Here is a 27,336-nt window from a genome sequence, read left to right on the forward strand (position 1 = left end):
TTAGATTAACATAGGACTCTATGGGAAATACATACAAATGTCTTCTTTTAGAGAACCACTGAATGGAATGAAACCAAACATGGTATGAATGTTCCTTATGAGGTGCTGACAGAGTGTTGTTACTTTGAAGCCGATCCATAATCCAAGATGGGCGCCAGCGGGGGACTTAGTTTAACATTGGACCCTATAGGAAATACATACAAATGTCTTCTTTTAGAGAACCACTGAATGGAATGAAACCAAACATGGCATGAATGTTTCTTATGAGGTGCTGACCGAGTGTTGTTACTTTGAAGCTGATCCATAATCCAAGATGGCTGCCTGCAGGGGACTTAGTTTAACATGGGACCCTATGAGAAATACACACAAATGTCTTCTTTTAGAGAACCACTGAATGGAATAAAACCAAACATGGCATGAATGTTCCTTATGAGGTGCTGACCGAGTGTTGTTACTTTGAAGCCGATCCATAATCCAAGATGGGCGCCAGCGGGGGACTTAGTTTAACATTGGACCCTATAGGAAATACATACAAATGTCTTCTTTTAGAGAACCACTGAATGGAATGAAACCAAACATGGCATGAATGTTTCTTATGAGGTGCTGACCAAGTGTTGTTACTTTGAAGCTGATCCATCATCCAAGATGGCAGCCAGCGGGGGACTTAGCTTAACATAGGACCCTATGGGAAATACATACAAATGTCTTCTTTTAGAGAACCACTGAATGCAATGAAACCAAACATGGCATGAATGTTCCTTATGAGGTGCTGACCAAGTGTTGTTACTATGAAGCCGATCCATAATCTAAGATGGCCGCCAGCGGAGGACTTAGTTTAACATAGGACCCTATGAGAAATACGTACAAATGTTTTCTTTTAGAGAACCATTGAATGGAATGAAACCAAACATGGCATGCATGTTCCTTTTGGGGTGCTGACCAAGTGTTGTTACTTTGAAGCTGATCCTTCATCCATGATGGCTGCCAGATGGGGACAATGTTTAACAAAGGACCCTATGGACAATACATACAAATGTCTTCTTTAAGAGAACCACATACTGAATGGATTGAAACCAAACATGGCATGAATGTTCCTTATGAGGTGCTGACTAAGTTTTGTTACTTTGAAGCTGATCCTCCATCCATGATGGCCGCCAATGGGTGACTTCCTTTAACATAAGACCCTATGGGAAATACATACAAATGCTTCTTCTAGAGGTGCACTGAATGGAATGAAACCAAAACACGGCATAAATGTTTCTTATGAGGTGCTGATTAAGTGTTGCTACTTTGTTGCCGATTTACTATTCAAGATGGCCACCAGGATTTTTTGTTAAATTACAGGACCAATATTAAACTAAATTTGGCCTCACTCATTATTAGGGTATCTGTTATGATTTTAATCTATTTTTACATGATTTCCAAAACCAAAGTAAAATCAGGTGAGCGACACAGGCTCTTGAGAGCCTCTAGTTAATCTTTCCTCCTCATAACTCTGTTGGAGCAGTTTCTGCGTAAGGAGCACACTCCTGTATATGACGTCCGTATAGTGTGAACATGCACGAGCATAACGTATCAATTGAGATATGTAAACACCATACGACGGAGCAGAGGGTATATTACTGCTGAGAAATGGGAAATTAATAATTGGGAAGTTGAAATCATCCCGTTTGTCATAGATTTTAGTGTGAAGTCGTCCACCTGTGTCAATATTAAGAAAAATATCATGGTATGAAGCAGTCCTTCTAGTATCAGTAGTATCCTCAATTTCAAGTTCACTGGGATATATATGATGCAAGTACTGACTGAAATATGGGTTATTCGGTGATAGGACATCATTACTATATCTGAAAGTAAAATTAAAGAATTTCGCAAGGTGCTTTTTCTTTCTCTTTTTAAGAAGGTTCTGATTGAATTCTGCTTCATACGAGTAGAAAAACAAATCGGCCAGAAGGGGTGCATAATAAGTACCCTTTAGAATACCGACTGTCTGTTGAAATATCAATCCTCCAAACTCAACAAATATATTGTCGATTAAAAAGTCCAGCATTTTGATAATATCATCTTCAGTGTATTTTCTGATAGAATCAGTGTGGTTCTTCACAAAATAAGAATTATTATAACCCAATACAAGAAATGTATATCTACGATTCCCATTTTTATAGAGATGGTGAAGTCGATCTTTCAATTGAGCATGGGGAATAAAGCGTAGAAAAATCAAAGGTCTTAATGTTGCTGCAAAATTGCAGACATTGTAGTCTAAGATTTAGCAGTAGATCTTTAGAATTTTTGAGAATCCACATCTGATTGACACCACTGGTTGAATATATCTCATCACGATATTTTTGAAGGCCATCTTTTACTGTAGAAAGAATAGTAGTCAGCACTTTAGAAATATGTTTAGTCGAACATCTTGATGATCCAGCTATGTATCGTTCTTTATAAGGAGTTTTGTGAAGTTTTGGTATCCAGTATAATGACGGTAGATTTTCTTCGTTTTCTTTGATGTTAATACCAAAAGAAAGAAGCTTTATAAATATAATGGGCATAAAAATGGGAATTCAAAGTTATAAATACAAAATTAAACATCTTAATGTATAAAAAAACAATACTTATGAAGGACGGACAAATGGACTGGTATTGATACAATTTACCAAGTCTGTGTGGTATTATAAGATATTAGACCCAATGGCATTGCATGATTATAGCCCTATTCACCAGCAAAAGAGACCCGGGTCAGTCATGCCAATCTAGTTTTTTTTAATACCAATAACAAATATTAATTATCATATAATTGAAGAATAATATGAACGTCTTCGTAGCATTAGATCTTTCACGATTCTTTTCACGATCTTCAAAAACCGGTACGTGATCTTTCACGATCCGAAATATCAATTTTGTGTGAATATTTCTTTTTTTACCAAGTTTCAGATTATGTTTATACAAAATAACTATGAGAACCATTTGATGCATTCAAATAGAATGCCCTTTTTCGAAGAAAAATAGTTTATTTTGTTGGAATTTGTGAAAAAATCATGTTTGTTTACATTTTTGATGTCACTGAAATGTCGAGGAGCAATATGCCTTTTGTTGTTTTGTAAAAACTATGTACTTTAAGAACTGGATTTTCTCACATACTGATCATAATGTTCAACCATTTTGACAGACAGTTTTATTTTGTTGTAAATTTGTCCGTGTAATTAATTAAATTAGATTAATTAATGACTTTTCATATGTCTTCTCGATTAAATTTCTTTCACGATCCGGTACCAGAGCTTTCACGATCGTCTCGCAATAGTTGACCTCCGTTAGATATTCTTCTCTTCATTTCTCTCGATAAACCGAATGACACCCGTGTTAGCGAGTACACACACATTTTGTATTCAGACAATGTACATTTATTGTTTATATCCTACAATAATTAATAACTGGCGCTTTAAGGTTCGTGGCATATAAACTCTTATGTATTTAATTATTTTGAAAACAAAATGAAAATAATGTCTAATGAATAACCATGATGAAATAATTGTTTTTTCCATAATTGAATCGTGCATTATGTGTATTGGATGACTTAGTTGCCTTCTTTCTAGTGCTATCTATTTTGTTTACTGACAAATGACGAAATAATGCAATAGTTAAAATTAAATATTTTACAAAACTTTGTCACGATTAAAAAATTAAAACCGACTGAATGAATTAAAATATGAGAATTCAATGATTATCGATGTCGAAATTAGCCGTCGGTAATAAACAGTCAGTTTGTGTAAAAGAAATAGCTACCAAATTTGTTTATTATGTATGTACAAAGTATATGTATATTGTATATAATCAGCCCTTCTGTATATTACTTGTTTTTATAATTGATTCAACAAATTTCGCTTGTCCAGGTGTCAATAACGGTGATGTTCACACCACGAGTAGTGAAAAATGACACAATAACACAGCGATCGATCAATAATATAAGTAAAAATTGCGTGCCGTATGCTGAATGTCGCCCCTCCTCTGAAAAAGGACGCTAATTTTTATGTAAAATCTCGCAAAATTATGACCCATATTTTGGCACATCCCTGTTCACCCAATAATAGGAAGTGAATTCGTCACCATCATGGTTTCAAAGAGAAAGTAAAACGTTAAACGCCGGATTGTCGTCCAATTAAAACACTCGTTACATTGTTCTTTTGTATATTTAGAATCCGAGATAAACCTAGAATTTCTCGAGAAATGAGATAATTCATTATCTGAAATTGAGAAAATTAATTATCTGGAGATAAATTAGGATTATCTGAAAATCGATCAGAAAAACCTAGATTTTCTTAATATTTTGAGATAAACCGGGATTTTCTCCAGATAATGAATTTTCTGTATTTTCTGAGATAAACTAGGATTTTCTCGAATTTGAATTAAGCTGAGATAATCTTAGTTTATCTGAGATAATCCTAGTTTATCTGAGATAATCTCAGATTAATTAATAAAAGTGGTTCAGGCGTGCCATATATCTGCCTTGAAATTTTCAATCAGACAACCCATAGTTGGGTTGCTCCCCCTGAATTGGTAATTTTAAGAAAATTTTGCGGTTTTTGGTTATTATCTTTACTATTATTATAGATAGTGATAAATTGTAAACAGCATTAATGTACAGCAAAGTCAGATCTACAAATAAGTCAACATGACCAAATGGTCAATTGACCCCTTAATGAGTTATTGCCCTTAATAGTCAATTTTTAACAATTTTTTGTAAATTTTTGTAATCTTTTACAAAAATCTTCTCCTCGGAAACTACTGTGACAAATTTAACCAAACTTGGCCACAATCATCATTAGGATATCTAGTTTAAAAAATGTGTCCGATGACCCCGCTTACCAACCAACATGGCCAGCATGGCTAAAAATAGAACATAGGGTAAAATGCAAGTTTTGTCTATTAATTTTTGAACCGTTATAAATACAGAAAATCTCAAAGGATCAAAAATGTTCAGAATAATGAGCTCAACCAATTGTCCATATACGTCAAAACTGTTAGACAAATTCTTATTGGAGTTATTGCCCATAAATGACAAATTTTATCATTTTTTTTCATTTTTATACGACCGCAAAACATTTTTGCGGTCGTATATTGGAATCCGTTGTGGTCGTCGTCGTCGTCGTTGTCGTCGTCCGAAGACACTTGGTTTCCGGACAATAACTTTAGTTTAAGTGAATGGATCTTTATGAAATTTAAACACAAGGTGTGAAATTACAAAAGGAAGGTTTGGATTGATATTTGATATTATGGTCCTAACAGTTTAGTAATTAGGGGCCCAAAAGGGGTCAAAATAAGCATTTTTCTAGTTTCGAGACAATAACTTGTGTTTAGGTGTATCAATCTCTCTGAAATTATACCACAAGTTTCTATACCACAAAGGGATGGTTAGGATAGACTTTGGGGAGGGTTATGGCTCAAATCATTTAGGAATTAGGGGCAAAAAAAGGGGGAAAAACAAGGGTTTCCCGGTTAGTGGACAATTAAGATAATTTAAAAGCAGTGTGAGGGAGGTAATCCAATCACATTTAAAGAACAATGTTGTGCAATTTTGGATTACCTCCCTTACACTGCTTGTAAATTATGTGTAATGAAATTTTGTATTGTCTTGAGGTGATTAGCTGTCAATTTAATTAGCAGTTACTATTAATTAATACTAATTTTAGCCATATGTCATTTTCTATTTTAAGACTTTTATGATGTATTAAATGGGTAATTATGGTTGCAAACTTCATTAGAAATTTGAATTGGGACTATGACTATATCTTGGGGGAATGAACATTTTTTTGGGAAAAGGGGGAGGGTGGAAAAAATTAGACGGGGGGGGGACATTTTTTTCTCATTTCAGATTTCAGAAATAAAAAGGAAAATTTCAAATATTAATTTTGTTTTGCAAAAAAAAGGGCAAAAGGGGGGGGGGGGGGGGAGGGGGGGGGAGGGGGTAAAATTTTTTTTTTTGAGGGGGGAGGTAGGAGGTTGGGTCAATACGCAAAATCCTAGTGTATTGCACAAAAGCTAAGTTCTTTGACTACAGTTATTCTGTGTCAGAAACCTATTATGTGTCAAATATTTAATTACAATCCAAATTCAGACCTGTATCAAGCGCAAATATTGTGTCCATATTTTCCCCAACTGTTCAGTGTTAGACCTCTGCGGTCGTATCCAGCTGCGCTCAGCGAAGCAATTTATTGCCTTTTATCATGAAAACTATGATATTTAGATAGAAACATTTTTTTTCCGTTATGCCTTATATGATTTAATTTACGATAGATAAATAAACACTTTAAATCACAAAAATTATCAGCAAGGCAAGATCTATTCAAAAGTCAGATTTTGCCGATATAGTCAGTAGACTGTCACACACTCTTCATAGGAGTGATTGTCCTTAAATGAGGTTTTTTTTACCCTCTTTTGTGTTTTGAGCAAAAACTAAAGAAGATAGAGAGAAATTAAACAGACTAAAACATCAATAATACAGGATCAACAAAATAGAGATTTTTGTCATCAAGTCTATTCTTGTCTACAAAGTTGGAGAGTGTCCTTTGTTTGATATGCACATAGACCAAGGTGAGCGACACCGGCTCTTTAGAGCCTCTAGTTTAAATATGCCTGAAAAGATAAACAAAACTAAATATTTCAAACTGAAGGATGAAGCATAAAATATTAATAGATATGAAAGAGATAAAAAGCATTGATGGGATATTATTTTTTGAATGGTGAAACCAAGATACAAGCTTAAATCATGCTCAGAAGACTTTGGGACTTTTTTGCAGTGTTTAAAGGTTATTTTGAAAAGTTTATGAAAAAGTACTTGCAGTTTACCATTGATATTTGATATGCTTTTGCATTAGCATCCATGCAGTTCAGTTTCAAGCAGGATATAATATTCTGGATAATCATGGGTGAAATCTTTGCAGAAAATAGTATTTTTTGACAGTATATAAGTCAGATAATGCATATTTTAAATTTTTTCTGGTTGCATAGCACACTGATGGATGTCAGGATTGATCAAATGAAAGACCGATCATAGAAAGGTCCTGCTTTGGACAGCCCTGACATCCTCAGACCTGCCATCTTTTCAAAACCTTCATGGGGGATTTTAACCACAAGAGAACCTAGTGCATGTTTTGTACATGCATAAAGTATATTTGGTAAGATATACTATGATTTTTAAGGAGTATATAAGTACTTAAATGCCATTAAACTAATTTATTTTCAGGTATTAAGTTCACATAATAGAGGATTTAGATAGTCAGGCTACCCCCCTCCCCCTTCCCTCCCCCCTATAAATCGTGTTAATTGGCTGGTCTGCATCCCTTGGTGTTTTATATGACAAGAAATCCTTTTAGAGTGGGTTTATCTAGAACATATTATTAAAATTTTGCAGGAGACATGTATACGGCAGTAATTCTATTCAGATCCATGTGACACCTATAATCACATTACTATTCAAAGAGGTAAGATTTAAACAACTACCCCAAAAATAAATTCAAGGTAATTCAGCATGAAATAACTTCAAGGTAATATTTCATAACATTTGAGTTTAAATCATAAATATAATAAAATGTACTGTAATTTATATTCATATGGGACAAAGTATTAACACAGATAGTATACTTTGGCTTTTAACTAGATCAGTTTAATAAAATCATTAGAATAATATAGTTTTATTCACTTTTTTTATATTAATCTATTATATACAGGTCTGCCTGTTTGATCTTGGTTCTTGCATGTTACAATACAATAAATTTGCATACGAAATATTAAGAAAAGTTCTTTCTTTTGCCTCATTTATATTTATGATTTCAATTGAAGTTGCTTCAAGTAAAGGTGGTAAACAAATGTTTAGTGAAACATGTGACTCCTAATGACAAAATTATTATGTTAAAAAAGATATACATGTAGCTAGGATTGATTTCTGAGGTGAAGAAGGATTTTTTTATTACTTATTTTAAAAGCTTATACAATTTGATTATTGGATTTGTTGTACGATATACTTCATATCCCATGTTCTTTCTTTACAAAGTTATTATTTTATTAAATGAACTTCTGATTGGCAATCACATCACATCTCCTTATTTTTATGTTCACAATCTGCAAAATATCAAAGTTTGCTCCAAACAAGCAAATATATGATATGAATAAGAGGAGATGTATATTAAAAAAAATGCTTGCAGAGAGTTTTGTTTTTTAAATTACAAATTTCATGCAGTCTATATCCTTTGTTTTAACATTCCAACATTATAACATGTAAGAGGTCCATCTTTGACCTTTTATTATATAACTTTCTTATGTATCTGTCCAAGATAGTATTTATAAATTTAAAGTGATTAAACTGGTAAAGACCAGGTTTCCCTTCTTTAGGATTGAAATGCAAACATTCACCAAATTTCACGTCGATTTATATCCATGGTTTATATTCAAGAGACAAGACTGGAATATTTACTTTTACTGTGTAGAAAGAATTTATATACACAGTATATTTATTATATCATCTTAATGTCAAAAATGTTTTCACATTTATATATTTTATTTTTAGACCACCTAGTCAAATAATGAGATCTTTATACCCCTGCAAATAATTTTTCGATGTATACAGGAAGCCATTCATCCGTTCATCTGTCTATTACAACTCCTCCTAATAGGTTGAATGAATATAAATGAAACTTTTCACAGTTATAGAACACTACCAGATGATGTGCATAAAGCATATTAAAGGGGAGATAATCAGATTGCCAAAGTGGTATCCTCTTGTGATTCACTGACAGTTCTAGTTAATTATAGATCAATCATCTGTCTGTCTTCAAACTTAGTGATAAACACTCTACTGAACAGTCAGAGCAGATGAGATAAAACTTTGGGATTGTGTTCCACAAGATGGTTGCACCATGTTACTTTGTTTGAAAGGTGTCAAAAAAATAAACTTTTCATATTTTAATACTGAACTTAGAAGATTGTCTTCTTTAGAACTTCCAAAGTAACTTAGACAAAATATAACAGAATTATTCTCTGTTGTATTTTATAAGTGTTGTTGCAAATTCATGATAATTGGTAAAACAGTGTGACTTCTGTATAGTCAGTACAGTACTTTCTGATTGCTTGGTGATTGTGAATTGATGGGATGAAATTCTTCTGACTGCCACAGATGGTATCAATAATAAAGGAGTTTACACTATTATCCCCTTGTTGACACTGCAAGAGAGTAACAAATCTCCAATTCTCCATAGGTATCACAAGTGTGTAGAGGAGAGAATTAATTGTAACTCTTGTCTAATTTAGGTACAAAAAGGCTGTAGATTTTGAATTTCATAACATTTACTCAAGAGTTGAAAGCAATGTCATTTTTGTCTCGCCTTGAAGGAGTCAAAAAGCGGGACATATGTATGCTGTTTCCGGCGGCGGCGGCGGCGGCGTCAACAATGTATTAGTTTGTGATTAGGTCTAGTTCATGGTGAACCACTAGTGGTAGGTCAATGATATTTGGTATGCAGTTGTATTAGCATTGGCACAACTCATTACCATGGAGATTATTTGGCCTTGCCCCCTCAGTCAAGATCTATTGACTTTGAAACTTTGCTTAGTTTACATGTATTAGTTTGTGATTAGGTCAGTTTATGGGGAACCACTAGTGGAAGGTCAATGATATTTGGTATGCAATTGTATAAGCATTGGCATATCTCATTTCCATGGAGATTATTTGGCCCCGCCCCCTCATTCATGGTCTATTGACTTTAAACCTTTTGCTTAGTTTTCATGTATTAGTTTGTGATTAGGTCATTTTAAGGGGAACCGTTAGTGGTAGGTCAATGATAATTGGTATGCAATTGTATAAGCATTAGCACATCTCATTTCCATGGAGAATATTTTGTCCTGCCCCCTCAGTCATGATCTATTGACTTTGAAACTTTTGCTTAGTTTACATGTATTAGTTTGTGATTAGGTCAGTTTAAGATGAACCACTAATGTTAAGTCAATTATAATTGGTATGCAAATGTATTGGCATTTGCAAGTTTCATTTCCATGGAGATTATATAACCACACCCCTTAATTATGGTTCATTGACTTTGAAACTTTTACAAAGATTACAAGTTAATGTTTGTGTTTAGGTTTGTCGGATTAGGGAACGACTTATGAAAAGTCAATGGTATTTGATTTGCAGTTGTATTAGCATTGGCACATCTCATTTCCATAGAGATTGTTTAGCCCTGTACCTTCAGTCATGGTTCATTGACTTTGAATAACTTACATGTTAAAGTTTTGCTATTTAATTTCAACATTTGCATTATAAAAATAACAAATTGGCGAGACATATCTTTGTGTAAACAGTTTATTTATCTAAAAGATATCTGCACATTTGTTAAAAAGTACTTTTAATTTTGTAGGTGTTATCCCCATTCTACATATTCCAGTTATTTAGTTGTTCTGTGTGGTATGCTGATGAATACTATTATTATGCTTCCGCTATCATCCTAATGTCAGTCATATCTATAACAGTCACTATTATACAGACTAGGCGGGTAAGTTTTGAGGTCATCATCATCAGTGATAGCGTAGAGGTGTGCAATTGTTTAGTAGCTCTCTGTAGTACACTGATGAATATACATATCTATAACAGTCACTATTATACAGACTAGGCAGGTAAGTTTGAGGTCATCATCATCAGTGATAGGGTAGAGGTGTGGAATTGTTTAGTAGCTCTCTATAGTACGCTAATGAATATACATTTCTATAACAGTCACTATTATACAAACTAGGCAGGTAAGTTTGAGGTCATCATTATCAGTGATAGAGTAGATGTGTGAAATTGTTTAGTAGCTCTCTATATTACGCTGATAAATACTATTGTTATGCCTCAGCTATAGTTCTATTAATGTCAGATTTATATATAACAGTCCTATTGTACAGAATCTACAGGTAAGTTTGAGGTCATCATCATTAGTGATAGGGGAGAGGTGTTGAATTGTTTAATAGCTCTCTATGGTACACTGATGAATACTTGTATTATGCCTCAGCTAGTCCTTATGTCAGTCATATCTATAACAGTCACTATTAATACAGACTAGGTAGGTAAGTTTGAGGAGGTCATCATCATCAGTGTTAGGGGAAAGGTATACTAATGATCTCTACTATTATGCCTCAGCTATGGAAATAATATCTTTTAAATTTATAACAGATTCATTATTTAGTTCCTTCATCTGAAAACCATCCCTATAGCTGTATGATGGCATCTGATTAGGGGTGTCATTACAAAGAAATTGCTTCTCTGTGAAACTTTTATAATCATAGCGGTCTTTTTTTTTCAATATGAAGGAAGGATATTACTGTGTTATACATTTTTAATGATAGCTTCTTTATTTACATTTGTTAGAGATGTTCTTGTTTCTTTAAACATTCTGAGTAAGAAAGCCAGTTTAAAAAAAAATAAAACATATGAATGTAAAACAGATGAGATAATGAATCAAGTACTCTCCTGAGTACAGACTGCAAAATCGCATACGGCTCTTTGTATGATTCTTGAATAGTGCGACACAAATGTCATAATATTATACACAACTTACTCTGTAATGTTATGGTCATATTTTCTGTATTATATAACAATAAATCCTGTTAGAAGTATTCAACAAATATATTACCCTTGATTTCAGATGCAAAAAGCTTTGCGGAATACGATTGATTCCTCCAGTATAGTTACTGTTTGTAGAGGTCGTGATGGTAAGTACATCACTAATGGAACATGAAGTGTACACATTAACCTTCTCGCAAATTTGGCCTTGTTTACGCTTAAAAATTTCTTCAGAGTCAGACAAGCCATGAACTATTTCCAATCTAATATTGAAAAATGCAAAACTTAGATTTCAATTTGGAGGAATAACGTTTCCTTGAATTCAGCACCTTTTGATGTCATTCATTTGTGAATATTATGGTTTATTGCGAATTTTCATTGAACATTGATGTTGTTTTAATACAACATGGAATATAAGAACACACAAGAGAAAACCCAATTAAACAATGTATTAATTAGATAGGTTCTTTATGTTGGTTGAGTAGGATGAAAAAAGAAAGTTTAGACTGCCATTGGTAAAACACAGGGTATTATGATTAAAATTAGAATGTTTGTCTTACAATAGGTTACCTAGAGACTTCGATTAAGAATTTTTGCAAGTTTTCTTTTGTCTGCACAGAGTGTGGCACACTTACATTCACTATGGAAATTAGGATCAAGGAATTATTGTCTCCCTTTTCCTTGTTTTTATTCCAGTCAGCCACAAAAGATTTTTTGAATGCAAATCCACTACATATATGAATACATGATGATGACAGAGTCACTTCATACCATGACATGATTTTTGTCGAGCCTGCGACTTTTGTCGCAGAAAGCTCGACATAGGGATAGTGATCCGGCGGCAGCGGCGTTAACTAACTTCTTAAAAGCTTTATATTTTAGAAGGTAGAAGACCTGGATGATTCATACTTTGTATATAGATGCCTTATGTTACAAAGTTTCCGTCTGTCACATGTCCATTGTCCTTGACCTCATTTTCATGGTTCAGTGACTACTTGAAAAAAAAGTCAAGATTTTTGTAATGTTAATTTCTCTCTTATTATGAGTAATAGGATAACTATATTTGGTATGTGCGTACCTTGCAAGGTCCTCATGCCCGTTAGACAGTTTTCATGTCCAACTGGCAGGTGTCATCTGACCTTGACCTAATTTTCATGGTTCAGTGGTCAAAGTTAAGTTTTTGAGTTTGTGTCTTTTTTTCTAATACAATATGCAATAGGTCAACTATATTTGGTGTATGGAAATCTTTTATGCTGTACATGTCAGTCTTGCAGGTTTTATTTGACCTTGACCTCATTTTCACGGTTCATTGCTCAGTGTTAAGTTTTTGTGTTTTGGTCTGGTTTTCTTAAACTATAAGTAATAAATCAACTGTATTTTTTGTATGGAAGGATTGCAAGCTGTACATGTCTGCCTGGCATGGTTCATCTGACCTTGAACTCATTTTCATTGTTCATTGGTCAATGTTTATTTTTCTTGGTTAAGTCTGTTTCTTAGAAACTATAAGCAATAGGTCAACTATATTTAGTGTATTGAATGATTGTAAGGTGTACATGTATTTCTCGTTTGGTTTATATGACCTTGACCTCATTTGCTTGGATCATGTTAAGTTGATGTGATAGTTGTAGTAAAGCTTTATATTTAGGACTATCAACAGAATAGCAATGGTTAGTAAAGAAGGCGAGACATTTCAGCGTGTGCACTCGCATTTATTTGTATATCAGATTAATCTTTGGGGATTTCTCAAGACCAAAACAGGGACTCCTTTTATTTAATATATCAATGAACCCATCCATAACCGGAAAATCAGGAAAATCAATCATCTTTTGAAATGGCTGGTTTTAAAAAAGTGTCTGGGAAGTGGTAAAGTATGTTTGTTTTCCAGTATCAAGGTTGATGTCTTATGTAGCCTGAAAGGAAATTTGTAATTGTTTTACGTCTAACACAAGTTTTAATCAAAACTGTACATATTTTGCAGAATACATTGAAATCTCGTCTGAAGATTTAGTTCCAGGTGATGTGATAGAAATACCAAGAAATGGGTGTATCATGCAGTGTGATGCTGTATTAGTGGCAGGCAATTGTATTGTCAATGAAAGTATGCTGACCGGTAAGAATTGAGTTACGGGTTCCCAATTTACTGTAGGCTAGTAAGTATCAATATTTCCAATGAAAATAAGATAACAGGTACTTATGACATGAGTATTAGGCCCCAGGATACAGGATTCAGACAGAGCTGTATTTTCAGACAAAATAATTTCATTGGTAATTATGGCTGAAACAGCAGGTCTTCAGAACATATGTATTGTTAATGAAAAAGGTCTGAGCAGCTATTACAACCTGAGTGGCATGTATTCATGTAAAAGTTTCAAAGTCAATGAACCATGATCAGGGGTGGGGCTTTATAATCTCCATGGAAACGATACTTGCAAATGCCAATAAATTTGCATCACAAAAATAAAGTTGCTTCTTATATGTGTAGGTAATTTCTGAAAAAAATCAATTTGTAATCCTTCAAAATGTTAGATTTTAAATCCTTTGATTAATTTCTGGAAATATTAGCGTTGAGGTGCTTTAAGTATCAAATTGAGGCAATTTTGGCCAAAAATAGCTGTTTCAGGTTGGATTTTGACTGAAAAAATGAACGAAATCACCAGTATACAAAATTTTGTTGTTTGTATTTAATTTTTCAGGTTTGGCATAGAATTCCACAGGAGATTTTATATTTTTAAAAGCAAACCTGAATGAAATCAAAATATAAAATTGAGAATGGAAATTGGGAATCTGTCAAAGAGACAACAACCCGACCATAGAGCAGACAACAGCCGAAGGCCACCAATGGGTCTTCAATGCAGCGAGAAACTCCCGCACCCGGAGGCGTATTTCAGCTGGCCCCTAAACAAATATGTATACAAGTTCAGTGATAATGGACGTCATACTAAACTCCAAATTATACATAGGAAACTAAAATTAAAAATGATACAAGACTTACAAAGGCCAGAGGCTCCTGACTTGGGACAGGCGCAAAAATGCGGCGGGGTTAAACATGTTTTTTGAGATCTCAACCCTCCCCCTATACCTCTAGCCAATGTAGAAAAAACAAACGCACAACAGTACGCACAATAAAAACTCAGTATAAGAAGAAAATATGTTTTTTGTCTTTTTACAGGTGAAAGTGTACCAGTAACAAAGACCCCATTACCAAATACTAAAATGTCTAAATCTCAAGACGATATTTTTTTCAACATTAAGGAACATTCTCGTCATGTTTTGTTTTGTGGCACTCATATCATTCAGACCCGTTATTATGGAACCCACAAAGTTAGAGCTGTTGTCTTGAGAACAGGTATATTGTATTCCAACTTCAAATCATCAAGTGATACTGTTAGACTGAATGATGTCCAGTTATGAAAAACATATTAACAAGGAACTAAATGATTTTTCTGCCTTTCATACTTAAAAACTTACCAACTGATAAAATCAATTGAATTTTTATAGGAATTATTAATTTTTTTTTTAAATAAGTCAGTTTTACAAAGAATTGACCTAAAAATTAATTTGAATTCAATTTCTTATATATACTGTATGGAACTCTAACGAGTAGAATAAATTTTTCCAACAACAACATAAATCCGAATAAGAAAAAGTGCTTTATTGTAATGCAAATGAATTTTGGCCAATTTGTGTCGTCAAGACGTTTTAACTTGCCATTAATGTGAATATTCATTTCCTATTAGGTTTTACAACAGCTAAAGGAGAACTTGTCAGATCCATCATGTATCCGAAGCCAGTAGACTTCAAGTTTAACAGAGATACATACATATTTGTTGGAGCTCTGGCAGCCATTGCTGGTATAGGATTTATCTATACAATTGTATTGATGGTAAGATATCTATAATACAGCCTAAGTGTATAATATAAATAATAATGCTAGAGAAAATGATCTTATAGATCCTTTCACTTGGACCACATGCAGTTTTGGTGTGAGTGGTGGAACAGTTGTATTTTTTGTAAAAAAAAATGATGTTTTGGGTATGAATGTGCCACAGTATTGTCATAAATTTTGACACATTTATATATTAATAGCTCAATTTTATACATCAGTGCTTTTGTAGTTTGACACATTTTATATGTTGAGCTCAATTTTACACAACAGTTCTAAAAAATTGTAATATTAAAAGATTAGATTTAAGTGCCTAAGAATCAGAGAGTGGTGAAAACATGACAAAAAGAACCCACTCAAGTTTACATTAATTTAAGTTCAGAATATATAGTGGTGCACAAATATAACATTTGTTTCTTTTTCCTGCTCTGTTATTTCAAGATATAGAAATTTCCAATTAAGGGAACGAACTCCGTTATTTGCTATCAATCTAACTAAAAGTTATCTTCACATTTCTCGAATTACCAGACACTCAGAAATGAACGATCTATCATTTTTAACTCAGGAGAGGGTAACTTCAAAATAGGATGGTTAGATCGGGAAGTTTTATATTGCCTGATTCTTAGAAAGGCTGACAGTAAATGCATAAATCCCTGATTTCTTCTGGTTTTATTGTGAAATCGTCACATATTCACATTATCCCATCTGATTTACCTCAATTTGGTTTTAAATTAAATGAAGACACTGTGTGACCCATAAAGCATTCTTAAGTTAAAGAAAGACATTCATGTTGTAGATATTTAGACATTGAAATAAGGAATTCTGTGAGAAGAATTTTTTTTTCTCAATTCCACACATACTTCATACATGCACTGAAATAGATGGCTAGTTATTTAATTTTAATATGTTTATCTCCATTATTTATCTGAATTTAGGTACAAGCAGGAGAACATCCATCAGACATTATACTTCGTGCCCTTGACCTGATAACAATAGCAGTGCCACCAGCCTTGCCAGCAGCACTCACTATTGGAATTGTGTTTGCCCAGTACAGATTGAAGAAACAACTTGTATACTGCATTAGCCCTAGAAGTATCAATGTCAGTGGCAGTATCAATGCTTTCTGTTTTGACAAGGTACGTTAGTAAGAGTGGTCAAGATTGTTATTTTAGAAACTTGATTTATAATTGTGAGTAAAAAGAGATGTGGGTAAATGTCAATGAAACAAAATGTTAATAAGCTATATAATACAGGGATCCAGTTTCAATGAATATCATTTTATGAAATATTTTTATACACAGGGTAGATGGCCTTTAATTGTGCTGTGCTGTTGAGTTGCCATATCCTTTATTCATATACATGTAAATGTAGCAATTATTTGAAGTTCGTTAAGAGTTTTATGTACACGTAAAGTAAGTGAAGTTTGTTGAAGTGAGATCAAAAGTTTTGCTGTATCAACTTTTTGTTGTGCAAGCAATACAGTTAAAAAGTCACAGTGGATTTATTCCAACATTGTATTTATTCCACAAAATATTTATCTTGTGTGAATCATCCACTAGAGATTTTACAGTAGTACATAATTTCTTTTCCTAGATAATATATGCATAACAAATTAAATATAATGCAGAGGTTTTTTCTCGTGGGAAATCTGTCAAAAAATGGGGCTAAGTTACAAATTTCATAAAGTTTATACATATATCTTATGGTATATTTCCCAGAGATCAAATGAAAAAGAATTTTTTTTTCAGACTGGTACCCTTACAGAAGATGGCTTGGATATGCATATAGTTGTTCCTATGGAAAATGACAAGTAAATATTAAATTTAGACAGAGATAGTATTCATTTTAATTCTTAACATAAATTTTGATATACAAAGAAAAAAAAGGAGAATACCAGCAAGGTACACTTATAAAATTTTATCTCAGACAAATTTAGATAAATAGTAATGGGGCTCCAGTAATGTACCCCCTTAGGTCACAAGGTCACTTATAAAATTGCCTCAGATCGAGAGGTCACTTTTAAACAAATTTAGAAAGTTGGTTTTGAACATTTTTATAGGTCACAGGTCCTTTAGATGAGAAGTCAGATCGCAAGGTCTCCCTGTAAACCCCCAAAGTTGCAGTTCGGATTCGACCATATTGGAGCCACAGTAGCTGGTGTTAATCTTTCTTTTATTTTCTCTGAGAAAGCCATTCTTTGATTAGTAAAATTTAACAGAATTTTGATGACAAAGTTTAGTCATCAATTTTGGTATATTTATTATCTAAGTTGTGATTCCTTAGTGTCTGCATGTTCTAGGTTTTATGTTGATTCAGTAATGTTATGTAGCCTATAACTTCGATGTGAGTGTCTAAGTACTCGTTCTGACTATACATACCTGAGCTGTTTGTGTATTTTTTTGTTGCTTGCCTGATGTCCAGTTGCAAATATTTTCATGCATATTCAGAAGAAGAAGAAATTAATAAATGAAATAGGTTATTTTCACAAAGTGGGTCACCCTTTATGTAGGGGGAGGGAATTAAGATATCCGCTGGAAAAATGGTACTGGTACATAAGATAGTAGCATAAATTTTGTTTAATAAACGTTTGATAAACTTACATTTTTATTTTGAAATGCATGTTTTCCTTTGAATTAACTGCTACACATCTATCGCTAAGGGTTATTCCATTTAAATGTATGTGGGAGGGCAGGAAGGGAAGTTTAATCATTGAATGTGGGTCATGGGTCTTTTTTGAGTATGCGTCTATTACCATTATGACAAATTATCTAACAAATGGTTCATGGTTGTAGGGATATTTTGAAAGTCCCTTCTTACCACCCCCCCCCCCCCCCCCCCCCCGACATACATTTTAATGGAATAGCCCTTATCATCTTTTGGATGTTCTCAAGACATTTTTTTAAAACCAGCTAGCACTTATGATATATTTATATTTTTTGTGCATAGCATATATAAGGAAAACTGCTGTTACTGCCAAGTTTCCAATGTTTTGACATCATATTAATACCCAGATACATACAACAAAACTACTATTTAAGAATTAACTTTCATCTGAGATGGTCAAAGCCAAACAAATTTAATGCAAATTAATTGACAACAACCTGGAATCTAAAAAATCCAAAACCTCAACAAATACTTAAAAAGTTCTCAGGCTTGCTTTCACTAAGAGAACTTGAGCCTTAAGATATGAGAAAATTACAAATGTATGCATATAATTTGTGTCCAAAACATATCAACATGGTAGTTCAAAAACTGAAAACTATTGTATTGATGAAAATTTTTTCCACAATTACATCTTAAATTTTATGTATATTCTGTACTTATAATACAGTTTGGACAAGGAGTACACAGACTTGAGTAAAGTGGACAATGACAATTTTATATCTGCAATGGCAACTTGCCATTCTTTAACTCTGATAGAGGGTGTTCTAAGTGGTGACCCATTAGATCTTATCATGTTTGAAGCTACAGGATGGGACCTTATTGAGGAAGGGGAAAACTCGTCCAAGTTTGACATGATTGCACCAACCATCGTCAGGCCAAAATCTGATGAATCAAGATCTTTTGACCAACACTTTAAGGTAAAGAAGGTTTTCAGACACATTAAAAAATACAGGTTCTCTATAGGTTGCATTTCTGTAAATATTGACAATTGGAACTCCTTTTACGGCTAAAACTGTACCACTTTTACTATGAAGTTTCGAAAAAAATCATATCCTAGAATGGAAAGTTCATATGCACTACAATTTTTTTCAAAGGTCAAAATATAGGGCTGTGCAGCATATTTTCAACGTTTATTTGCCCCAAACTTCTCAGAGTTTAAACTAAGACTAAATTTCTTAACTATCCCTACCTTCACTGTAGGATTACCACAGATTTCTATATAAACAATATGCATATGTATACTTACTGGTAACATTCCCAAGTTATGTCTCTATGAGATGAAACCTAGAGATCATAACTGGGAACCAGTATGTAAACAAAATTAATTATCTATGAATATTCTATGTCTTCCCAAAATAGGCGTGGTTTGATAAACAGCTGTATTTACAAAGTGCAACCTATAACTGCTAATTATACCATTTATTCAATATTCATTTCTTTTTCTAAGTCTTATATTAATGCCATAATAGAAATATTTTAAAATACTGAACTTTGCTGGCCTACACACTTTATATAATAATGCTTTACCCTTTAAAAAAAAAGGTCATAGAAATAGTTAATTTTTATGCTGTAGAAACTAAAAACATGACCTTAGATTTTTTTTTTGATGGAAAACAAGTGATATTGAACAGATACCTTATGTTTATTTCCACGATTTTTGACGTGTAGTCAAAAGTATGAAATATTTTTTGCATAATACTGATGGGAAAGGTTTAGTGCAGTTTGTTTTATAAAGTTTAGAGCTCTGACTTATTTACAGCCATTACAGAAGGAGATTGGAATTATACGTCAGTTTACATTTTCCTCCAGTCTACAAAGAATGTCTGTGATTGTGAGAATGTTAGGATCACAACATTTTGAGCTGTTTGCCAAGGGAGCTCCAGAAAAAATAATTCAGCTGTCTAAACCCGAAACAGGTTAGTCATTTTACTTTAGTTGAATAAATGAGGCAGGATATTTTTTATGTTTACAGGAATGGCTACATTGATAAAAAAAAATGTACAAATCTGTAGAAGATTCAATGCTCAAAAATGGTATTAGATTTTTAAATGAATATATTGTTTGAGTTTAAAACTTAATGAAATATTCCCTTGTATTTTATACAAAAGCCTGATTATTCTGGCTGTGTCTTTAGTTTGTACCAATTTTTGTTTCATATTTTCATAGTGAAAGAAATAGATTTGTATGTGTATACATATTTTCAGAATTCCATAGTAAAGATCTCATGCATGGTATAAATAAAAAGTATATTTTTCTGCAAATTTCAGTTCCTAATGACTACCATGACAAGTTGATGAAGTATACACAGCATGGGTACAGAGTTCTTGCTCTTGCCTGGAGACAGTTGCCAGCTAAGCTTAAATATACTAAAATTCAAAGAATTCAAAGGTTAGTCTTCTTGAATAGTAATTGCCAGTTATATTTTTATTTGAAAATTCTGGATTTCTACATATGAATAAAAGGATATGTGTCAGTGAGCAATCCTTTGAAGACCTTGAAAGAAAAAGCAACTAAAAGTCAACAAAAAATAATACTAAAGAGTCCATGCCATATTTAAAGTTCTTCTATGTCCGAAATATAAACAAATAATGATAAAAATCAACAGATTTTACCTTCAACACTAAATTCCTGAAATAACATTACTTTGATTGATTGTTTAATAAGTAGAAACCTTTTACTGTTAATATTTTATACTGTATGCAGTTACTGTAAACCAACTTATTTTCGCGGATACTTTATTTCCCGTTTAGCCCTTTCTAGTGCACTTCACGGCGATTAAATTTCGCGATTTTCTAATTTTCTTGATGTAGTTAGATAAGGAAAGATCCAAGTTTTACATATTTGCATTATTTTTCTACTCGCGAAATTCGCAAAAAATAGTTGGTTTACAGTATTGACCAATTTTAGGCAGCAGAATTATTTTAAACAATATTTAAAAACTTCAATTAACAGGGAACAAGTTGAGAAGGGATTAACCTTTCTTGGATTTTTGGTAACCGAAAATCGGGTAAAACCTGAAACTACACCTGTCATAACACAGCTAAGACAGGCCAACATTAGAACTGTTATGGTTACAGGTAAGTTATATGACTAACAATAGGCAAGTTTGTACATATGTACATTGTGAAATAATAACGCAACTATATTTTTGTACATCAAATTTCTGGAACATTTAGATGACAATAATGTTTGGAAATATCAATAGGCAATGTTCTTTGCTGTTTATTCTCATAGGTTTGTAACATTGGTTAAATAAATTTCACCAGAGAATACTGCTCTTTTGAGATAAAAAAGTAGAGATTTAATGAGTATCTTATATTTACATGAATTTCTTAACATTTAGATGTTACAAAACACTGAAAGAATAATGTACCCTGTATCATTTTGTATTATGGTATGCAGTAGTCCAACTGTACGTCAACATTTCATACAATTACTAAAATTTGCTTAAAGTGACTTGACTTTCACCAGTATCAGTCAGATTACAATTCTACCTTGACAACTAAGTTTATATTTAGCCTAGAAAATACATATTTAGCCTTGAGAATTGAAAGGTCAGTTTATCCCATTCATACAATAGAAGTTTACCTATGAGGGTCTGAATGGGGTTAACAGAATAGAGAATAATAGCAATAAACAAATATTGAATAGAGAAAATGAACAACAAAATAAAGAATAGAGAATAATGGGGTGCAAAAGTATAAAGAATAACTGTGCAAAATAAAAGAATTAGGTAATGCAATACTGATAAAATAAATGAACATGTACAGAATTAATAAATAATCTTATAACAGAAAGATTAAATAGTAAAATCATTTTCATGAGAATTTTACAGAATGAGAGTTATCCAGATAGTAATTATGTTATGAAGTTAGAGTTATAAAATGCATGATGAAATGCATAAATGATAAAATGAATTATCCCCGAAATTTAAGTTGAGAGGCATTTATTAAACTAATTAGGGACGACTAAACCATTTTAATAATAAGAGGAGCTGATTGGTTGTAGAATGATTGAAAATAAATGTAAGCACATTATATAAATCCTCTTGCCAATTCCTCATTCACCCAGATAATCAAATGGTCATCCCCCTTTTTTCGCGACGTCAAACTGCGACATACCGTGAAAAGATGCATTTTTCGACTGATTTTTATCATTCAGACTTATTTAACTTGAAAACGAGTTCATGGACACCTCTTTTTTAAAATGACATTAGGTTTGATTACGTATGAAGATTATTTGTACCATTTTTTATGAAAAAAGTCAATAATGGTATTTTTTTGAATTAGATAAATAGACAGCAAAAAATGCCGTTTTTTTTTCCTAAACCCATGGAACTTTGATAAAAATAAATTATTTCCAAAGAATTTTTATCCAAAATTAGAGCATACTTATGTAAAGAAGATTTTCTAGATGTTTTTACAAAAATCCGCGTGTGTTTTTCTTTTGAAACAAAAGAGTAAGGCATGTCTATCCAAAGGATAAAAATATAAAAAATAACTTAATTTTTGGTAAATTTCTAAAATTTTGACCCCATTTATCTCCGAAATTAGCACATGAAGGTATATTTTTTATTACATATTTGAATTGACTGGGTGAAAAATAGCTTGTAAGCAAATTTTCGTAAAAAAATCAATATGGGATCAAAACTGTATCGTATGCCCTTAACCTTCAATGCACATATTGAAATTCTTTTAAGATAAGTAGTAAAAAGTTATATTTTGTTTCAATTTGTTAAAAAAATGTCTTAACTTGAAACAAAGGCAGTGAAAAATAAAAGACTTATAACCATTCAATTTTAAGACCCTGTTGATGAAAGGTTTTATATTTTCAAATTAATTTGTAAAACATGTATGTCGTGTAGTAGAGGCAGATTTAGGGGGTGCAGGGGACCTGGTCCCCTCTAATGGAGCTTCATATATGATACATGCATAGACATTGTTTTGGACTAATCAATATGCCCACTCTCTTTTTAATCATGGGTGTGTAAATTAGTATGAAGGCTTTTTATGTATTACTAAGCACTGATTTGTTTTGACAGTTGACAGAATAAGAAAAATTTTATACGCCCGTTTACAGGACTTATTATAGCATACCGTTGTTCGTCTGTCCATCCGTCCGTCGTCAACATGTAGGACATTAACTCAAAAACGCTATAACCAATTCGCATGAAACTTTGGTGAATTGTTAATATCTATTGTCGTGAGCTCCTTTTCTTTTTTTTATAAGTTTTAGATTTTACGTTTCCAAGTTTTGGGGTTTTATTCATTAAAAAAAGGGGGATTTTCCAGTTTTCGGACAATAACTCACAAACTCTTTCAGCAATTTGCAAGAAACTTTGGTGAATTGTTTATAGCTATTGACATGAACTCCCTTTCGATTTTTATAAATTTTAGATTTTACGTTTCCGAGTTATGGGGTTTTATTCATTAAAAAGGGGGTATTTTCCAGTTTTCGGACAATAACTCAAAAATGCTTTTAGCAGTTTTCATTAAACGTTGTCGACTGATTTATATCTATTAAGATAACCTCCCTTTAGTTTTTTTTTTTAGAAATTTCTGATATGACATTGAGAAGTTATTAAACTTTATTCTTTGAAAACGCGACAGGCGTATCGTGCACTCATGGCGCAGCTGTTCATTTCACATATTTAAATAAGGGACTAAAAGATCTAAAAAGATGCTACTTTTCATCTTTGAATGTCTGAACAAATGGTTTTTTTAAATTTCAATTTATTCACATCATTATGACGAGTGTAACTCAGAATATATATTAAGGTGTAAACGCAGCTATTTAAATCAATTTTTAACTTGGCATCATTTGTTTTGGATATGTTTGAAGAAAACATAATTTTCACTTGGCATCGGTTGTTTTAGATTACATGTATTGAGGAAAACATAAATTCCACTTAGCATCAGTTATTTTAGATTACATGTATTGAAGAAAACATAAATTTGACTTGGCATCAGATGTTTTAGATTACATGTACTGAAGAAAACATAAATTTTACTTGGCATCAGATGTTTTAGATTACATTTATTGGAGAAAACATAAATTTCACTTGGCATCAGATGTTTTAGATTACATTTATTGGAGAAAACATAAATTTCACTTGGCATCAGATGTTTTAGATTACATTTATTGGAGAAAACATAAATTTCACTTGGCATCAGATGTTTTAGATTACAATAACTGAAGAAAACATAAATTTCACTTGGCATCAGTTATTTTAGATTACATGTATTGAAGAAAACATAAATTTCACTTGGCATCCATTGTTTTGTAGAAATTTGAGAAATAAACAATTTTCGCTTGGCATCTATTGTTTTGGATAAATTGGAGGAAAACTATCAAGGAATATCTTCACTTCTTATTGATATTTGGCTGTGTTGGATTAAGTCCCAAACTGCCTAATAGTATGGTGATATTGGGCTGAGTGGCAGACAGGCAGGTTAAAGTGGATGCCTAAATTCTGTAATCAATTCCTCCTACAGTTTTTTTCCACATTTGGGAATAGTCAAAAAATGGTAAAAGTCCTATAACTCCCATAAAAATTATGAAACCGAAATGACGGTATAATATGGTCAACAACACATGATGGCCAACAATTCTCAGAGGAGTTTTTACAAGGTGTCACTGTTACAATACTAAAAAGAAATAGTCAAAGTTCCATAACTACCATAAAAATTGCCAAATCAAAATGATGGTATAATACAGTCAACTGCACATGGGGAAACAATTCTTAGCAAGTATGAGACCTTCCTCTCAAAAGGTCTGTAAGGATTTGTGTTCAAAAGGTGCTAATGTTACAATACTCTGACAAAATGTCAAAGTCCTTAACTCCAGTTAAAAGGGTAAAATCATAATGACTATATGGTCAACTACACATAATTGCAAATAATCCTACTAAGTATGAGAGCTTTCTGTAAAATGGACTAAGAGGAGCTGCGTTCACAAGGTGTCATTGTTACAATACTAAAAAAAAATGATCAAATTCCCATAACTCCCCTAAAAATGTAAAATCAAACTGACATTAAAGCACAGCCAAGAGAATATATCCCCTGCTGTGTGATGTGTGGGGACAAACAAAATCCTTTAAGGTTCATCATAACAAATAGTCAAAAAATGGATGTGTTTTAGTTTCCAAAAATACTCTATTACAGACAAACTAGCGTAGTTGGAAAAGTTTTAAGGACTAGCACCCACTATATATGTATTTAAAACTGACTGCATTTTGTGTTTCAGAAAAAAATTTTGGATTTTGATGGGCATTTTTTTTTCATCACTACAGATGATGCTAAATAAACAAATACCTGAGTTGCATTTGATACTGTCCACTCAGTTACCCCCTATAGATCAACTATTGTTGTATAGATATCAATTGTCCTATTGTCCATATCAATCAATACAATACAAAACAATTGTTACCTGAGAGGGCCCCGGCATCTCAAAGATTTTACCCAACTTAGTTTATATTTACACCTTCTGCAGGAATGAACAAAAAAATGCCCATCAAAATCCATTTTTTTTTTATCTTTCTGAAACACTAAATGTATTTTACTTTTATATTTCTAGTGGATGCTTGGCATTAAAAATTTCTAACTACAAAGGTTTGTCTGTACGAAGAGACGATTTTTAGGTGCAAACACCGACATTTTTGTCCATTTGTTATGAAGAATCTCAAGATAGAAAGAATTTCAGCTCTCATTTAAAATATTTTGCAACTAAAACACAATTTTAGAATTTTATCTCATGGCTAGAACTGATAAATGTAAACTGCCTTTCAATTTGAATGATTTTCACTATTGTCATTCCAGAGATTTGTGATTTCATTCATGAAAAATTGATTTTTTTTTTTCACATATCAGAATTAACTTCAGTGTGCTTTGAATGTTATCCTCACACTTTACATTTTGTTAGAGATTGATAAAAGGAAGCTCCCTTTAGATTTTGAAAATTTTCTGGTTTGTCATTCCAGAGTAATGGAACTTTAAACATCAGATTTAAGAAAACTTTTTCACATGTACCATTACCTAAATATGCTTCTATGGATCTACTGGAAAATTTCCACAATTGTTTGAATTGATTAAAGTAAGATATCGTTTGATTTTTAAGATATTTTGATATGTCATTCCAGAGTTATGGGACTTCAAGACAATATTTTACGTTGTCACGTACTAGCTCTACAATAAAAGCATAAGTTCATGAATATTAGTGAATATTGTTTCTTGTTGAATATACATTGTTCGACTGTTATCTGCTCTTTGGTCAGGTTGTTGTCTCTCTGACATATTCCCCATTTGCATTCTCAATTTTATTGAACTCCTAAGCTTGTGCAATATTCATGGAATAATATTACCGTGTACAATACAAACTTATTATTATTATAAATATGACATTTACACCTTCTTTCTAGGAGACAACATGTTAACAGCTTTAAGTGTTGCTAGGGAGATTGGTATGGTTCCACCTAAAGAGAGGGTTGTGTTAGTTCAAGGCTATCCAGAATCAGGCAAAACTGATGCTTATTTGGAGTTTGTTTATGCAGAGGAATACAAACAGGAGCCAACAAAAACAGGATCTGCTTCTATAGAGGTATCATAGATTGCTTTATTAATAATGATGGCTATATGTATCCGTTTTTATTTTGTAGTTAGTCCCCACTTCGGTTTTATCATGTATATCTATTATATAGTCATTTTATGAAATTTACTGTTTGCAAAATTATAAATTATTCTAAATAATAAGGATGTTCTTGTCCCAGGCAAAAAACCCTGGCCGTGTTAGGCGCAACTTTTTGGAAGTTTTGGTCCTCGGTGCTCTTCAGCTTTGTACTTGTTTTGGCTTTCAAACTTTTTTCACCTGAGCGTCATTGGTTGGTCTTGTGTGGACGAGACGCACGTCTGGCATATTGAATTTTAAGTCTAGTACCTTTTGTCAGCTATTATTCGTGTGTTTCTTTGTCTTATATGTTCTCCCATTTATTTGTATTGTGGTCCTGTCATGTGATGTTGTCGTTTTGGTGTTGTGTTTGACGTTGCCATTAAGGCGGGAGGTTTGGCATGCCACAAAACCAGTTTCAACCCACCATTTTTCTCTTAAAATGTCCTGTACCAAGTCAGGAAAATGGCCATTGTTATATTATAATTCGTTTCTGTGTGTGTTACATTTTAATGTTGTGTTTCTGTTGTTTCGTTGTTCTCCTCTT

General features: G+C 32.7%; 1 protein-coding gene across 7 annotated transcripts in view; it reads left to right on the plus strand.

Annotated features, from left to right (window-relative positions):
• Window positions 1-27,336, plus strand: part of LOC127720128 (polyamine-transporting ATPase 13A3-like) — a 206,462-nt gene that overhangs the window by 158,300 nt on the left and 20,826 nt on the right. For all 7 annotated transcript variants that reach the window (XM_052226563.1, XM_052226564.1, XM_052226568.1 and 4 more), the window contains 13 exons: window positions 7,406-7,475; window positions 10,401-10,535; window positions 11,664-11,730; window positions 13,560-13,691; window positions 14,751-14,927; window positions 15,319-15,464; window positions 16,400-16,600; window positions 17,213-17,274; window positions 18,796-19,045; window positions 19,888-20,044; window positions 20,396-20,516; window positions 21,081-21,205; window positions 26,545-26,723. In XM_052226563.1, the coding sequence (XP_052082523.1) occupies window positions 7,406-7,475; window positions 10,401-10,535; window positions 11,664-11,730; window positions 13,560-13,691; window positions 14,751-14,927; window positions 15,319-15,464; window positions 16,400-16,600; window positions 17,213-17,274; window positions 18,796-19,045; window positions 19,888-20,044; window positions 20,396-20,516; window positions 21,081-21,205; window positions 26,545-26,723 (1,822 nt within the window). The remainder of the gene's footprint in view (window positions 1-7,405; window positions 7,476-10,400; window positions 10,536-11,663; window positions 11,731-13,559; window positions 13,692-14,750; window positions 14,928-15,318; window positions 15,465-16,399; window positions 16,601-17,212; window positions 17,275-18,795; window positions 19,046-19,887; window positions 20,045-20,395; window positions 20,517-21,080; window positions 21,206-26,544; window positions 26,724-27,336) is intronic.

The sequence above is a fragment of the Mytilus californianus genome, unplaced genomic scaffold, assembly GCF_021869535.1.
Source record: "Mytilus californianus isolate M0D057914Y unplaced genomic scaffold, xbMytCali1.0.p SCAF_11, whole genome shotgun sequence".
NCBI classification, from domain to species: domain Eukaryota; kingdom Metazoa; phylum Mollusca; class Bivalvia; order Mytilida; family Mytilidae; genus Mytilus; species Mytilus californianus.